General features: G+C 46.2%; 9 protein-coding genes across 9 annotated transcripts; 5 read left to right on the top strand and 4 right to left on the bottom strand.

The window, feature by feature from the left end:
- Positions 1 to 148: 148 nt before the first annotated feature.
- On the top strand, positions 149 to 1,597 carry SRM1 (Ran guanyl-nucleotide exchange factor; the record flags this gene model as incomplete). Its single annotated transcript, XM_037283441.1, has 1 exon — positions 149 to 1,597. One exon carries the CDS (start codon positions 149 to 151, stop codon positions 1,595 to 1,597), a length of 1,449 nt encoding a protein of 482 aa, XP_037139337.1.
- An 87-nt stretch (positions 1,598 to 1,684) lies between these two features.
- HIS7 (imidazoleglycerol-phosphate synthase) lies at positions 1,685 to 3,340 on the bottom strand (the record flags this gene model as incomplete). The annotated part of the gene is made up of 1 exon (XM_037283440.1): positions 1,685 to 3,340. One exon carries the CDS (start codon positions 3,338 to 3,340, stop codon positions 1,685 to 1,687), a length of 1,656 nt encoding a protein of 551 aa, XP_037139336.1.
- A 389-nt stretch (positions 3,341 to 3,729) lies between these two features.
- On the bottom strand, positions 3,730 to 4,827 carry ARO4 (3-deoxy-7-phosphoheptulonate synthase ARO4; the record flags this gene model as incomplete). The annotated part of the gene is made up of 1 exon (XM_037283439.1): positions 3,730 to 4,827. One exon carries the CDS (start codon positions 4,825 to 4,827, stop codon positions 3,730 to 3,732), a length of 1,098 nt encoding a protein of 365 aa, XP_037139335.1.
- A 546-nt stretch (positions 4,828 to 5,373) lies between these two features.
- On the top strand, positions 5,374 to 6,666 carry MOD5 (tRNA dimethylallyltransferase; the record flags this gene model as incomplete). The annotated part of the gene is made up of 1 exon (XM_037283438.1): positions 5,374 to 6,666. One exon carries the CDS (start codon positions 5,374 to 5,376, stop codon positions 6,664 to 6,666), a length of 1,293 nt encoding a protein of 430 aa, XP_037139334.1.
- A 6-nt stretch (positions 6,667 to 6,672) lies between these two features.
- Positions 6,673 to 8,637, bottom strand: RIM20 (Rim20p; the record flags this gene model as incomplete). The annotated part of the gene is made up of 1 exon (XM_037283437.1): positions 6,673 to 8,637. The coding sequence occupies one exon, from the start codon at positions 8,635 to 8,637 to the stop codon at positions 6,673 to 6,675; it is 1,965 nt and encodes a 654-aa protein (XP_037139333.1).
- A 203-nt stretch (positions 8,638 to 8,840) lies between these two features.
- EFR3 (Efr3p) lies at positions 8,841 to 11,069 on the bottom strand (the record flags this gene model as incomplete). The annotated part of the gene is made up of 1 exon (XM_037283436.1): positions 8,841 to 11,069. One exon carries the CDS (start codon positions 11,067 to 11,069, stop codon positions 8,841 to 8,843), a length of 2,229 nt encoding a protein of 742 aa, XP_037139332.1.
- A 236-nt stretch (positions 11,070 to 11,305) lies between these two features.
- CEF1 (Cef1p) lies at positions 11,306 to 13,075 on the top strand (the record flags this gene model as incomplete). The annotated part of the gene is made up of 1 exon (XM_037283435.1): positions 11,306 to 13,075. One exon carries the CDS (start codon positions 11,306 to 11,308, stop codon positions 13,073 to 13,075), a length of 1,770 nt encoding a protein of 589 aa, XP_037139331.1.
- A 110-nt stretch (positions 13,076 to 13,185) lies between these two features.
- Positions 13,186 to 13,716, top strand: CAF20 (Caf20p; the record flags this gene model as incomplete). The annotated part of the gene is made up of 1 exon (XM_037283434.1): positions 13,186 to 13,716. One exon carries the CDS (start codon positions 13,186 to 13,188, stop codon positions 13,714 to 13,716), a length of 531 nt encoding a protein of 176 aa, XP_037139330.1.
- A 337-nt stretch (positions 13,717 to 14,053) lies between these two features.
- Positions 14,054 to 15,181, top strand: SCJ1 (Scj1p; the record flags this gene model as incomplete). Its single annotated transcript, XM_037283433.1, has 1 exon — positions 14,054 to 15,181. The coding sequence occupies one exon, from the start codon at positions 14,054 to 14,056 to the stop codon at positions 15,179 to 15,181; it is 1,128 nt and encodes a 375-aa protein (XP_037139329.1).
- Between the last annotated feature and the right edge of the window lie 996 nt (positions 15,182 to 16,177).

Raw genomic sequence — 16,177 nt, 5'->3', positions numbered from 1 at the left:
GTATATTTTCGATTTACTGTCGTTTTATTTTGTGACGCCGGGCGCACGTGACGAAGAGTACTCAGCGAAGAGTTTTAATAAGAGGGCCTTAGATCAGCGCACTAAGAGGCAATCAGCAGAGGATCATATCGATTAGAGCGGGTCTAAGATGGTTAAAAGGGCTGCTAGCGCTGGGATAGATGGTGTGGATCATGTCAATGGTAAAAAAGCGTCGAGAACTCACGCGGCCCACATTATAAACAGTCAGGATGACTACAAACATCTGTACAAGTCGGTTCAACCGTTGGATATCTTCTGCTGGGGTTCAGGGTCTATGTGTGAACTGGGATTGGGACCGGTTGCTAAGAATAAAGAAGTGAAGAGGCCGAGGTTGAATCCGTTCCTGCCACATGATCAAGTGAAGATAGTTGGGTTCTCGGTTGGTGGTATGCACACTTTGGCATTCGATGAGGACAGCAATATTTGGTCTTGGGGCTGCAATGATGTCGGAGCACTGGGAAGAGATACCTCGGGAGCTGCCGAGAAACTGAAGCACGTGGATGCCGGCGATTCGAGTGACGACGAGGACGGTGATTTGAATGAGCTGGAATCGACGCCTGCCATGATTGCTAGTGAGCTGTTCCCGCCTCTTGCAGAAGGTCACAAGGTCGCTCAACTGGCGGCGACCGACAATCTGAGCTGTGTGCTGTTCACTAATGGTGATGTGTATGCCTGGGGTACGTTCAGATGCAACGAAGGCATCCTAGGGTTCTACCGGGATGATATTAAGATCCAGCGCACACCATGGAAGGTGCCAGATTTCTCCAAATTCAAGGTTGTGCAAATGGCCGCTGGAAAGGATCACATCTTGTTTCTAGACGAAGAGGGCGTCGTCTTTGCATGGGGTAATGGTCAGCAGTACCAGTTGGGAAGAAAAGTTATGGAAAGGTTCCGTCTAAAAACATTAGATCCCAGACCGCTAGGCTTGAGACACATCAAGTACATTTCCGCGGGCGAAAACCATAACTTCGCTCTAAGAAAAGATGGTAAACTGGTCAGTTGGGGGTTGAACCAATTCGGTCAGTGCGGTGTGTCGGAAGAAATTGAAGACGGTGCTTTGGTTATCAAGCCGACTAAGGTCCTTTTGCCGGAGGATGTCGCCGTGAAAATGGTGGCCGCTGGTGAACACCACTCCCTGGTCCTTTCGCAGGAAGGTGACCTATACAGCTTCGGCAGATTGGATATGTGCGAAATTGGCATCTCCAAGGATAAACTGCCTGAGTATACTTACAAGGATGTGCACGGAAGGGCCCGTGCTGTCCCGCTGCCAACAAAGCTGCAAGATGTTCCGAAATTCAAGAATATCGCAGCCGGCTCGCATCACTCCGTGGCATTAGCACAAAATGGCATAGCTTTTTCATGGGGTTTTGGAGAAACTTACGCAGTCGGCTTGGGACCCTCCGGAGATGATATCGAGATACCCACGAGAATAAAAAACACTGCCACGCAAGAACATAATATCATATTTGTAGGTTGTGGTGGTCAGTTCTCTGTGTCAGGTGGTGTGAAATTATCTGAAGAAGATGCTGAGAAGAGAGCTGATGAAATGGATGACTAGAGCATCCAAAAGGCCATTTCGAAATTAAAAGATCAAATAAGATTATGTAATTTATAAAAGTGTAAATGTATTTGAGTGAAGCCTGTATTAAATAGAGTCCATTCTGACTTTTAGGCCACGGTGCAGCAAATGCTTCTTCACGTCATTCACAGTGTATTCTCCCCTGTGGAACATACCGGCACCAAGACAGGCATCCGCATGCGTATTTTTGAACGCCTCTTCAAAATGTTCAGGATTTCCAGCACCACTTGATGCGATGACTGGTATACTGACAGCATTCTTAACGTGCTCAATCAATTCTAGATCATAGCCAGAGTTCGATCCATCTTTATCAATGCAGTTTAATAGGACTTCGCCAGCACCTAGGGCCTCACAGGCCTTAGTTAGCTCCCAGACACCAATGTCTCTACATTCTCTACCGCCTTTAACGGTGCATTGATACCAGCACCATTCTTGTCCCTTCGCATTTGGAAATTTGGTTTTGAAAGTCTTATTATGGGTTTCGCTTGGACTGCTGACATATGTCCTTTTTGGATCGACAGATATCACGACTGCCTGAGCACCATAAGCCTTGGAAATGGTTTCAATAGGTGAGGAGCCATCTCCCTTTCCGCCCAACGAGTAGAACTTTTCGGCAGCAAATACTGCGTCAGTCCCGATTGATACCTTATCGGCACCAGATTGGAAGTATAGGCTTGCTACTTCCAGCGCAGGGACTTTCGTACCATCGGCATCGACGATATCTTTGATACCACCGCCGACAGTCAGTGGCACGAAGATGGTTCTAGCAGCACGCTTCAACACTTCAAGCATTGGCGTGTCTTTCAATGGGCAATCTCTAAAAGAAGTGATGTTCAAGAAAGTGATCTCATCGGCACCTTGTGCGTAGTATCTTTGAGCCAGTTCGACCGGCTTACCCAGGTTTCTAACATCATTTCCCTCATCCTTCTCACGAACATCATATTGGTCACCTTTCGTGACCACGAGATCGCCCTGATCATTAGCGCGCACGTCAAGACATGCAACAATTCTTCTGGTCAATCCGAAGTTTGAATAATCGTTCCCCATCAGCAGTTTATCCTGTTCGCTGTGCGACGTCACAGGATGCTCTTGGTTCAAAAAGTTACGGATAATTCCCAAACCTGCCGCACTCGATTTTTCTGGATGAAACTGAGTAGCAAATACGTTATCCTTGAAGAATGCCGCTATGAACTCCTCATCACCATATTTAGCCTTGGCAATCTTCCAACCATCCTCACGAATTTCTCTTTCCAGGTCCTGGTCCAAAATGGCCGCATAGGAATGGACAAAATAGTATCTCTTGTAAGGATCAATACCATAAAAAAGTTGATCGCTTGGCATACAACTATTCCAACCAATTTCTGGCACTGGTTTAGTTTTTTCGTCAAACTTACGTAGTTTCCCTGGGATCAAGCCTAGACCTGAACTTTTGGGACTCTCCTCAGAGGTCGCAAAAAATGTCTGCAAACCAACACATATCCCCATTATAGGTTTGCCAGAAGCGATATAGTCTCTAATCGGTTTTTCGAACCCACGAATATATAAATTGTCGCCAAAATGACCAAAGTTACCGACTCCCGGTAATATCAATCTCGACACTTTTGCGATATCGAAGTCATCAGCTTTCTTCACCAATTGAACCTTAAATCCGAGGTGCTCGATGGCATTTGTTAAGGACTGTAGGTTACCACTTTCCACGTCGATAACGTGAACAAGAGACATTTTGAACTGGTCGGTGGTTCAATTGATGTCCAATATGTCAGCAGGCCAACGAACGGGAACGAATCGCAACCTGGATCTCATTAAATGGGACTGAAAGACGGTGGTGAAGTGGACATCTCTATGACTCAACTATTAAGCTTTACCAAATGGCTGAGATGTATGGGTGTTTTGAAAAAAATGGCCATCTCAGAGATTCTTCACCAACTTGTCAGTAATATAACTCGAAGTAATTGAAAGATGCTATGAAGGCATGGGTTGCAGACTAGATATATACCTAGTTACACCCAGAGTAGTTTGCAATGCTTTTTGGTATTTAGTAACGTGAAATCCTAACGTGAAATCTTGAAACGAACGGACAGGTAAGAACTTGAGTATTGCACTGTCTGTAATCATTTGTAGTGTTCTCTTCTCTGTCTGACAGCAGCAGCCAGCTTGGTGAGGACCTCGACAGTGGTTTCCCAGCTTATACAACCGTCAGTGATGGAAACGCCGTATTTCAATGCGGCTTTACCTTCAGCTGGGATGCTTTGCTTACCTTCGTTGATGTTGGACTCGATCATAACACCGATAATGGCTTTTTCGCCGTTGGCAATTTGTTCCGCAACGGCGTCGTTGACTTTTGGTTGGTTTCTGAAGTCCTTGCTGGAGTTACCGTGAGAGTAGTCGATCATTAGACCGTTCGAACCGGCTGGCAGCTGTGCTTTGGCCTCGGCGACAGACTTGGCATCGTAGTTGGTACCCTTCTTACCACCTCTCAGGATGATGAAACAGTTATCGTTACCTTTGGTGGTGGTGATGGCGGCGACACCATGCTTCGTGACACCCATGAAGTGATGCGAGTGAGAAGCAGCCTGCACCGCGTCGACAGCGACGCCCAAAGTACCGTCGGTACCGTTCTTGAAACCGACTGGGAACGAGAGACCAGAGGCCAGCTCTCTGTGAAGCTGCGACTCGGTGGTTCTTGCACCGATGGCGCCGAATGACAGAAGGTCTGCCAAATACTGTGGAGAGATAGTGTCCAACATCTCCGAACCGATTGGCACCCCGGCGCTGGTCAGGTTCACGAACAACTGCCTAGCAGACTGCAGACCCTTGTTGATGTTGTAACTGTTGTTGACATCCGGGTCGTTGATCAGACCCTTCCAGCCCACAGTGGTTCTTGGTTTCTCCAAGTACGCCCTCATGATAATGCATAGGTCGTCCTTCAACTCATCCGAGAGCTTCTTCAGCCTTGCAGCGTACTCCTGGGCGGCATCTAAATCGTGAATGGAACAGGGACCAACAATCACCAAAACTCTGTCATCTCTGCCGGAGATGATCTCCACGGCCTCTTTTCTGCCTCTCTTAGCGGTCTCCAAACTCTCCGCTGACGCTGGCACCTGTACTTGCAATAAAGCTGGGGAAACCAATGGGTCGTAGCCAAGAATTCTAACATCTTCGCTTGGCTCTTGCGAACCGTTAGCTGGGAACATAGGTTTTTCAGACATTTTTTCTTCTGGCGCTGTAATGATTTACTGAAACTCCTTAACAATTGCAAAATAAGCAGTAAATTAGCCCAATCAATTTAGCTAATATACCAACAATAAAAGTCCAAATTGTGTCGAGAAGAAATTTTATTCTGAGTCATTGGAACTAATACCAAGTTCTCTTACCACGGGCTTTTCTCTTGGCAAGCGAGGCGAAAGGTGAAAAATTTGCAGACTTAGGAAAAAAACAGGCGATGAGGTGATCAATTAAAGAGAAATGTAGCCCTGAAGGAAGCCAATGTTCAGGTTCTTGAACGGCAGTACTAGCAGTAAAATTTTAGGTAATTTTTGCAGGTTTTGCTGGAAAATATCTCGTCTTTACGGTGAAGAACAACGCTTTGGAATCTTGCAATGTGCCAAACTTTGGCGGAGGCCGTGTAGGGTCTTCCAGGAGAGCCAGCGGAGTCTTGGTAACTGATTTCACTTTTTTCAGGCCATTATTCGGATCACAGTGAAAATTTCGACGGCTTGACTGTGGTCGAAGGTGTTGAAGAGACTTGCGATGAGATGCTCAAGACAATTTGGCATAAACTCTGTAGGACAGTAACCATGAGCTCAAGAGGCAAGGTGATCGTTGTAGCGGGAACCACAGGGGTCGGTAAGTCTCAATTGTCCATCCAATTGGCAGAGCGGTTCAATGGTGAGGTGATCAATTCGGACTCGATGCAGGTCTATAAGGGAATCCCCGTAATCACGAATAAACATCCTGTTCAGGAGCGGAACGGCATTGAGCACCATGTGATGAACCACGTCGATTGGTCCGAGGAGTACTTCCTGCATAGGTTCGAGAAGGAGTGTGACCAGGCGATCTCTGACATCCATAGCAGAGGTAAGTTGGCCATCATAGTAGGTGGAACCCACTATTACCTGCAGTGTTTGTTCAACAAGCGCATTGATGCTGTCTCAAGGGAGCTTTCGGAGACGGAGGCGGCTATGCTGGAGTCGGAAGACCCTCAGTCGCTGTACGACACTTTGAAGGAATGCGACCCAAGGATTGCTAGCAAATTCCATCCAAACGATGTCAGAAGAGTCAAAAGAATGCTGGAGATTTTCTACAAAACTGGCAAAAAGCCTAGTGATGCATATGCTGAACAGCAAGTGGGCCTCCGCTATGATACGCTATTCTTTTGGCTCTATAGCGACCCTGAGCCTCTGAACAGCAGGCTCGACGACCGGGTGGATAAGATGCTAGAGGTGGGAGGCATGGCAGAGATTAATGAACTTTACGAGTGCTATAAATCCAAGAATTACGATGTGGACCAGTGCGAGAACGGCGTGTGGCAAGTCATTGGATTCAAGGAATTCTTGCCCTGGCTGGAAAAGCAACCGAATACTTCCTTCGAGGAATGCGTGGATCGAATGAAGATTAGAACTAGGCAGTATGCTAAGAAGCAAGTGAAATGGATTAAGAAAATGCTGATTCCTGATATAAATGGTGACATTTACCTTCTCGATGCCAGCGATCTTTCTAAATGGGACGCCAATGTAGCAGAAAGATCAACGAAGATAACTGAAAACTTTGTCAATGGCGAACCTATGTCCCAGGAGAGAGCTCCTGCTGGTTTAGTTGCTCTTCTAGATCACAAGAGCGAATGCCGGACCCCGATGAGCGATACACAACAATTCACCTGTGACATATGTTTTGATAAAAATGGAAAGCCGCTCGTCGCTGTCGGCCAAGGCAATTGGGAGATTCATAGTAGAAGCAGGCGACATAGATCGAATCTTACCCGTGGAACCCGTAAGGCCGCTTACGAAAAGTGGAAACAAGCAAAGGAAAAAGATGTTGAAGGCGAGTAAACCAGGCTACTGATCTGACCTCTTGGCAGTTAAACGTTTCTCAAGCTCTCTTCCCTGTTCCGTGCGCGAAGCTTCGAATTGTTCAACCTCAGTCAATAAGGCGTGGCCAGATTGCATGAGCGTCTGATAAAAATTAGCGCCTTCTTCGATATTTTCTTTCACGTCCTCTAGTGACTGCAACGAAAATCGAAGATCTTCAATGTATATCTCACGGGATTCCAGACGCTTCACTGTCTTTGAACTATCCTCGGCTTGGATCTTTTCAGATAAAATCTGGTTTTTAATGCTTTGTTCCTTGACATATGCAAGATCAATGTCAAAGTGTTTGAGGTGCTCTCTGAAGAGACCTTCGAAATCGCTCTCACCGCTTTTCCGATATTCGCTGATAACCTTGGGAAGAATTCTATATTCTGAGGATTTTAGAAGCACTTTTGCAGAGTAATCATTGCGCTCCGCTATCACTTGGTTGCATTCTTTTACAATAGCGCTGTTACTTTCAGGCAGTTTTATATCGGATGTGATAAGGTCTTGATCAATAGACCGAAACAAAGCAGTGGTTTCATCATCAACCGACTGCCCTTGTTTTAGGTACTTTTGCAGTGATTCGAGCTTCTCGTAGAAGGCACTATTCAGCTTGGACGATTCCGGTAATGTCCAATTGATACTGCCATATCGGGCGCTCAGGTTATCATATGTTTTGGACTCCTTCTCGAGGCAGTACCTTATCTCCTCCAGAAGACCTTTGATCCTGGAATTATTCTGCCGTTGATCTTGCAGAGATAGTTCAACATGCAACAGCTCCTCCTTTGAAGCGGTCTTCAAGTTCGAAGGTAACTCATACTTTGGAAGCTGATCCACGAGTAACTTATTAAGGGCCTTTAGAGGGCGGACAACATGCTCCTCCACGTAAGCTTGTTGTCTCTCCGAGTAGGCTGAGCACGACTCTATGACATGAATAGGCACCAGTGCCTTGAACAGCTTATCATCTGAACTTCGTTCATCGTTGAGAACGCCTTCTATTGACGGGGGTTTCACCATCAGGGCCGGCTTTATTGGTGGAATATGCGACGGAACCGGTTGCAAGTATATAAAGTCATTATCACGCTCGGTATTTTTCAATGCATCTTCAATCTTTGGCACGAACTCGTTCCTTGATGGTAAGTTACTGTTCTTAATTGCCTCCAGTGCCATTCGCAGGGATCTGACCATTGCTCCATGATTTCCATTCTGCCCCAACGCAAGTGCATTTCTGTACAAAGCGACCGCTTTAAAATGGGCACTTTTCTGCTTTAAATGATTATTCCAATCGCTTCTCACCAGATGACTTTTCTTCGAATAGAGAAAGGCTTCATCGTACAATTGAGACGTCTGTTCCGCCAGCCGTGATATTAGAGAATCTTTATGGTCGTCCTGAACTGCTTTGAACCAAAAACACTCCTGAGCTTGAGCTAACATCATGCTGACTAATGTCAGACCGGTGAATTTGTCAAACACTGGCTCCTTGGTATCTTGCAAGTGATCGACTATATACTGGAAACAACCGGCACTAAGTTGAAAGTAGGAACAAAGCTTCTTCAGGGCCAGCAAAGAGCCATCATTCGCATTCATTGCTAGTAAAGAGTAGACCGCAGCCACATTGTATAGCACATTCAATTTCTCGAATTCAATAGAGTACTGTGAACTAGTATATGACTTCTGGGAAAGGGTTTGAAACCACGTAAATTTAATTCGATTATCAGGAAACTTCTCTTTCAGGTCCGTGAGGCAGTTCAGATATTGCTTGAGGTTATCTAATTTCGTTTCGCTGACCTCAGAGTCGCAAGCCTTTTCTCTTAAAGCAGATATTTTGGATATGTCATCGGCAAAGAAAGACGAGGTCTGGTACGTTGTAGAGTCTATCAGATTGGAAAGCTCCTTTTGAAGGTCAATTGCCAAGGTCTGCTTGAAAGGAACACATAGTAATTCGGTCATTTACGGCACATTTGATGAGGTTGTGCTTATATTTGCACGCTTTGATCTCACCAACGCCTTTATACTCAGTAATCGCTTTTCCTAACAAGAGAGCTACATTAAGTAAAATATCGATAAAATTCGTCAAAGTACACACCCCAGGCCGAACCTGGGACAACTAGCTTTATAATATCTCTATGAGCGAACTTCTGAATGTGGTCCGCTCAAAATAATTTGCCTCGAGTTCCTGTCAGAGTAACATCATTAGCCGCATCTTGAAATTCATCTTCGTCCTGGTCGTTTTTATGTAGCGATTGGCGTTTGGAGTCACTGACACCGTTGGATGACAGTGCTTTTAGAGAATGAGACCTGGCCAGGTCAGTCTTGTCCAGTCCAACAATTTCATCCTCGTCAGGATCGTGAATGTGACTTGTTTCGTCATCAATACTTTTGAGTTCGCTGAGCAGGAAAGTGATATTGGTTACTCTGGATTTGACCGATTGGGAGCCTCGTAAGGACATATCTCGGTTTTTAGATGATTTATTTCCAATCATCACCTTCTTCAGATCTTCAACTTTTGGCGCCGCATGTCGTAGGCTTTTCCACGATCGGACCTTACTAACAGACCGGTTGTCTTCTAGATTTACGGAACGGTAGTCCTTATGGCCGTTTGCCTTTTGGTTATTCATCGTGTTGGCAGCAGCTAGCGCATCAATCGAAGAATCTCGAGTTATGTTTACAGGATTCGAGCGTAGGTTGTTCTCGCAAAGAAGATCAGACGTCGATATTTGATTGTTTTGGGACATCAAAATTTGTGCACCTTTCTTACTGAATTTATTGGAACCTGCATCGGAATAAAAGTTAATCAAATCATCTTTCGTGAACAAGTCATTTGTTTCCCTTTTGAATTCCGCTTGCGATCTATAATCTTCCAAATTTAAGAAGTTCGAGGCTTCAATGTGATAAAAGTAGTACGTAGCCTCTGGACTTGAAACGTTTTCAGTGAAATAGTTCAAGCCTGAGAGCAATGCGAAACTTTTGTACTTTTTGAAGATTTTTTGCATTAGCACTTTCTGTTCTTGTTCTGAATCCATCTGGCGAACCAGTTGATACAGCTTAGAAAGATGCAGACCACCAGAGACTTGCTCCTCGACTGTATCAAAGAGCCGTACCTGCTCGGCACTTCCAGTATATGGAGCCACATCAAGAAACAATTCTAGGCTTATACACGGCTTTTCTATATGCCGAATAAGTGCCTTAATGTCGTTATTCATCACAACACGTTCTTCCTCCTTCTTGGTGGACCTGAGCTTCAAAAGAAATTCATAAAGCATGTCTGAGGTTTGTCCTCTATAGTATATCTTGTTGTTAAGATCTGTCAGCGTTGCACAGCATTGATCTACTATTTCGGCATTGCCAACATTCTCCAATTGAAATTTGAGTATCCTTCTCATCATGTCGAGAACGCTCAGGCCCACAATACTAACGTTCGAGACTAACAGAGACGACACCAGCTTCATAACAATGATGGGTTGCGAAGAACTGTCGTTCAGCTGCCTTACCAAAAGCAGCACCACAATGTATCTCAATTGTACCGGTATGCCGTTACATATAAACTCCAACAGGTTCCTGTTGGGATTCTGCTGTATGAACTGCAGTAAGGCGCGAATCGATAACGTTAGCTTGTCAGTCTCGGTTGTTGTGAAATAGGACTGTAACGCCTTGATTGATAGATCCGCTCCGCTATCAAGCACGTCGTCCAGTCCTGCCGTCCGAGTCTGAGTGCGACTTAGCCTTTTACTCATGGTTTGATCGTTCGCAGTCTCAAGGTACGCGATCTTGAAAACTGGGTGTCTCTCCACAAACTTGTGGAGCACCAGATCCACCGACTGAGGTATGAAATGATTGATTTGCGGGCTGCTTGCCAAACTGCTAGTATATGAGATGTCGATGCAGCCCTTCAATAGGAGATCGTCGTTTTGTAGCATTTCCCTAACAACACGGAAATACAGCTCTGCAAACTCCTGGTACATTTGAACAAAGTCCGCGTCACCATTGCAGAGTGCACCATCTACATTCTTACAGATTGCGGAAAATGCCTCTTCAACGAGCTCCACTATCGAGACGTCATTATTGAAATTATTGTTCGACAGAATCTTTCTCATTATGTGTAAGAAATCCTTAACAAAGACATTCAGATTCTCTTTGCAATTGCTGACAATCTTGGCCATCAGTTCAAGCGTCACTGCCACATTTCCCACTCTTCGACGATTCAAGTCAACCGCGGTCCTCTTGACCAAGTAAATACTCACTTTCTCCAGCTTGCTGCGTCTGGAGTTGACATAATACAAAAGGTATGAAGTTTCGGAAGATTTTGGCTTCTTATCTGTGGTTCTACCGGACGGATAGCACTGGTTGACCAATTTTTGGTGCTTCGGGGTGAAAAATCGCATCTAATTCGAAGGCCCGGCTCAATTGAAGCTATAAACTCGAGCTGGAGGGCAATTGCACCTTTGGAATCTCGTCTAGGTTCCAATTGGATTATCCTCCGTCCCTCAGAGACACTTCTGCCCTGTTGTACCCTCTTAGAGAGCTTGTCAAAAAGCTACGTGCTGGGGTTAAAATTTCACTTACATATTATGAACTAGAAAGCCAAGCAAAGAGGCAAGTTTGACACTCTGAAGTCGGCATGGCGCCAATTCCGCTGTATGTGAAGGGTGGTGTGTGGTCGAACTTGGAAGATCAGATTGTGAAAGCTGCCATACAGAAGTATGGAACACACCAATGGAGCAAGGTAGCGTCACTGCTGCACAAGAAAACTGCAAAACAATGCGAGACGAGATGGAACGAATACTTGAATCCGAAGTTGAATTTCAGTGAGTTTACCAGGGAAGAAGATGCTAGGCTGCTGGATTTGGCCGGCAGACTGCCTAATCAATGGAGATCGATCGCGGATGCAATGGGTCGGACTGCACAGGTCTGTATCGAGCGATATAACAAACTGCTGGCCGAAGATGAGCAGGACTCCGAATTGAACTTGGGGTCATCATTGGAGTTTAATGTGGGAGATTTGAATCCGAAATCTGACACTATAGCGGCCAAACCGGATGGTAACGAGCTGGGTGATGACGAACGAGAGATGCTGGCTGAAGCTAGAGCACGTTTACTGAATACACAGGGGAAGAAGGCCACGAGGAAGGTACGAGAGAGAATGTTGGAAGAATCAAAGAGAATCGCTCAATTGCAAAAGCGGCGGGAATTGAAGCAAGCTGGCGTTAGAACCGCAATAAAACTGCCGAAGAAGAGGTTCGCTACGGAGCTAGATTACAACCAGGATGTTATCTATGAGCAGGCGCCTCTGCCTGGAGTGTACGATACGTCGCAGGAAGATGCGAGGTTGGCGAAGGAATTTCAAGAGTTCGAGAAAAAGGTTGAGCGACGGGGACTGAATAAGGACCAGACGTCCTCTGGTCACTTGCCAAGAAGTGCCAAAGACAACAGACCGGATGTCGGCCTCGGGCAAGTCAACAAAGGCAATTTTGGACCAAAGACTCTGACGGATGAGTATAAGAAACCCGCTTTGTCTCTGCCGAAACCAGGCTCTAGAGCGGCCGTCTCAGAGGAAGATATACAGCTGAAAAGACGTAAAATACTGGCGAATCACCTCGATGAGCCCCTCTTGAAGATCGAGGGTGACCAGAACATTCCCACCCAGCTTGAGACGAAAGAACCACTCTCAGAACGAATGGATAAGAAAGCGTACCTGCGCAGCCTCTTTGCTGCTCTTCCTGAAGCTAAAAACGACTTCGAGGTTGTGCTAGAAAGCGAAGAAGAAGAAGTAGCTGATGATGATGATGAAACGGCAGCGCCATCTACAGGGAAGGAATCCGCTTCACAAAGTCCGTCCCTCTCTGGCAAGACGGTCGAAAGCTTGGAGCTGCCGAACGAGAGAATACCACTGAAGCTGCAAAGCCTGAACGAGGCTCGCTTGCCGACCCCACCGTTCAGGGAGAACCCAAAGGACGATTTCGAGCTGACCTTCAACGAGCTTGTTGCAACGTCCCTGATGAAGGAAGACTACCAGCAACCCAAGGACTACCAAGCTTACCTGCATGAGGTTGAAAATGAAATGAAGCATGTGCAGATTGCGGGCACCGGCCAATCGTCCGAGCAATGGCAGCCTCCAGCGCTAGACGAACTGTTAGAATCCATAAGATCCAGGCATCATGATATCTGCGAATTACAGAAGCAAATGTCGTACATCGAACCCATTGCATCTCAGAACGATCAAATTTCCAGAAACATCTGTGGAGAACAGCTCGCTCGCGTGCGAACCTTACAGCACAGATACTACGTCAATTACAAAATGTACCAAGACGAAGTCAAAGGCATCCATGCAAGAAGGCAGAGACTGGAAGCAGACATCGAACAGACTAAGAAGACCGCTCAACTTCACTAACCATTAGAAATATTATCTGCTCTAAGAGTTCGGGCGGGTAACGGACTTGAAAAATTTTGATGCCCATTGACTTGGTTCGAAGGTTTGACAGGTATTGACGAGTTGAGTCGATGGGAGGGACAGCAACGAATTCCTACCGAGACGTCCAGAGATCTACGTGCGCTGAATCAATGGTTAGATATACTATCGAAGAGTTATTCCACTTGAAACCAAGCGAAACCCTTACGCCCAATTTTGATGCCGCGGAATTCAGGGCCATGCTTGAAAAGGTCAAGCAACTTCAAGCTTTGAAGGAGGAGGAGTTTCTAGCCCATCATGGCGGCCATTTCAACCGTAGGAGATCCTCTCACCACCACGGAAAACCCAAGATCAAACACACCAAGCCAAAGGTGACCACCGACTCCGATGGTTGGTCTACTTTCGAAGCTAAGAAGAAGGGCAGCGGCGATGAGGAGGAGGAGGAGAATCCCAGGGAGGCTGCCCCTGTTCAAGTCGCACAAGAGACTTTAAAAATCAAGCCAAACAAAAATATTTCGTCATCCAGACCGGCTGACGCTAAGGACATAATTACCGACAAACCCACTTTAAGCTTCAACGCGTTTGCAGCGCTTGAAAGCGAAGACGAAGATGACGAAGAATAGGCATATATCTGATTATTAATTCAAGGAATCATTAATATTTTTTTTTTTTTTTTTTTTGGATTTTTATGCTGCTCTTTCTGCAGCTTGGTTCAGAACAAAGCAATACCAACAACGTCCCAAGGATCCTGCTGTGTAGTTATTTAAGATTACTGTAGCGCTGGGTCAAAGATTTGAAGAAAGAGGTATCGAATATAATTTTCTTCTCTATTACTGCCTTTTATCTGGCCAGTTTGTGGGCGCGCATCATCGGGCGACATTTGACAAGGTGTTCAAAAAGCAGTGAATACAAGACTCATCCACCGTCAATCATAGCTAGGTGATCCATCGTTAGCGAGACATGCTGTTGCGTCTGGCCGTACTATTTTCGCTGTTGTTGGTGCCACTGAGTTTGGCTCAAGATTACTATGCTATACTAGGCGTTAGTAAAGATGCAACTGATAAAGAGATCAAGTCGTCGTACAGACAACTATCGAAGAAGTTCCACCCAGATAAGAACCCCGGGGATGAAGAAGCTCACCACAGGTTCATCGAAATCGGCGAAGCATACGAAGTGTTGAGCGATCCTGAAAAGCGGAAGCTGTTTGATCAATATGGTGCCGATGCGTTCAAAAATGGCGGCGCTGGAGGGCCTAACGGTGGCTCTGGAAGTGGATTCCACGATCCATTCGACATCTTTGAGCAAATGTTCAACAGAGGCGGCGGGAGACCCGGCGGCGGAGGGTTTGGCCACATGCAGAGGCCTCGAGGACACAACTTAAAAGTACGCGAAGAGCTGTCGCTTAAGGAGTATTACAAGGGTGCTACGCTAGATTTCAGCCTGGCGCTTAACGATATCTGTGATCATTGCGGCGGCACTGGATCGGAAGACGGACAGGTAACCAAGTGTCCAGATTGCCAGGGCCGCGGTGTTGTAGTACAAGTAATCAGGATGGGTATGATGACGCAGCAAATCCAGCAGATGTGTGGCAGATGCGGCGGCCAAGGAAATGTGATCAAGAACCACTGCACGAGGTGCCATGGCAGCAAGGTTGTCAAGAAGCAAAAACCGTTCCACGTGGGAGTCCCCAGGGGTGCTGCGAGACACTACACAGAGACCAGGCATGGCGAATCGGATAAAGGCGCTGATTTCGAGCCAGGCGATGTGTTCATCGAGTTTCACGAGAAGAAAACAAATAACATGGGCTACAGAAGACGCGGACCGCATTTGTACAGGACAGAGGTGCTCAGCGCCCGTGAAGCGTTGACGGGAGGCTGGAAGAAAGAGATCGAGTTCCTGGACGAGACTAAGAGAATAAGCATTGCGAGACCCAAGAACGCCGTTGTCCACGACGGGGAGGTGGAGCGCATCGCCGGCTTTGGAATGCCGACTCCCGGCGGAAAGCACGGCTTCGGCGACCTCTTCATAGAGTACAGGGTTGTTATGCCCAAGGAATTTTCCAAGGGTGGCATGAGAGACGAGTTGTAGATTACCGAGACAGATATACGCATATAGACAAGAAAATCCTGTGGCAAGAATTATGACCAACTGTATCACGTCTTGAAAGTCGAGGCGGAAGAGAAAGGCTTCAACCTCTTTTCAACAGCTGGAGATACATCTTCCCATAAATCAATCTACCATGTGAGTTGCTTCAGGAGAAAGATTGAACTCATCAGGCATCTGAAATCTCACCTACGGGGGCGCAAGCACCAGGTAAGATGACGCCAATGAGAGCACATGGATCAATTCAATCTTCTCCCTTGACTCCAATGAAGAGAAACAGCTGGTCTATCGCTGTATGTGCATTTTTAAAGTGTTGAAAAACCTATGTTACCCGGCACACAGTAAGTTTCGATGAGGGCTAACAGGCCAAGGCCTAGTTTTGAGAGAAGAAGCCGTCTGAATCGCTTGCACTCCATTCAATCATATCGTCGAGCCCAATTCACGGCTCTGCTGCCGATCTATGCTTCTTTCAAGATATTGATGGTTGCGACTGTCAAATTTGCCTCAACGTATATAGCGATAAATCTGTGCAGAACGCACTTTGACAGTATATAAGAGAGCGACGCAAGACCGGGAAGAAGAGTTCACTACTTCTCTCCAGAAGGTCAAAGCTTAAATGCCTTCCGGAATACCACGCTTTGACATTCTATCGCCTCCATATGTCGTCTTCGAGCACAAATGGCCGGAAGTAGATCGAACTCTCTCCTAGTGCTGTCTCTTGCAGGACAGTGCTAATCCAAAATGTTTGCATCGTGCAATTGTGCACGATGGTCTATTGTTTGGTTCGCTGTAGGAGTACAATCCGTTCCCAGTCTTCTTGCTTTTTCATTGCCTACATAGAGCATGCGGTCCTTGTCAGAGGGCCGAGAATACCTCACTGGCTGTGAAGTGTAGCGAGAGTCCTGCTGGACTAGAAATAATTCAATTTGAAAGCAACTTTGAGAATCATCTCTTTTCTATCTCTATAAAGTACGTGAGCTA

The sequence above is a fragment of the Torulaspora globosa genome, chromosome 4, assembly GCF_014133895.1.
Source record: "Torulaspora globosa chromosome 4, complete sequence".
In the NCBI taxonomy this organism is placed as follows: domain Eukaryota; kingdom Fungi; phylum Ascomycota; class Saccharomycetes; order Saccharomycetales; family Saccharomycetaceae; genus Torulaspora; species Torulaspora globosa.
The sequence above is the reverse complement of the archived record's forward strand: the minus strand, read 5'-3'. Positions and strand labels throughout refer to the sequence as shown.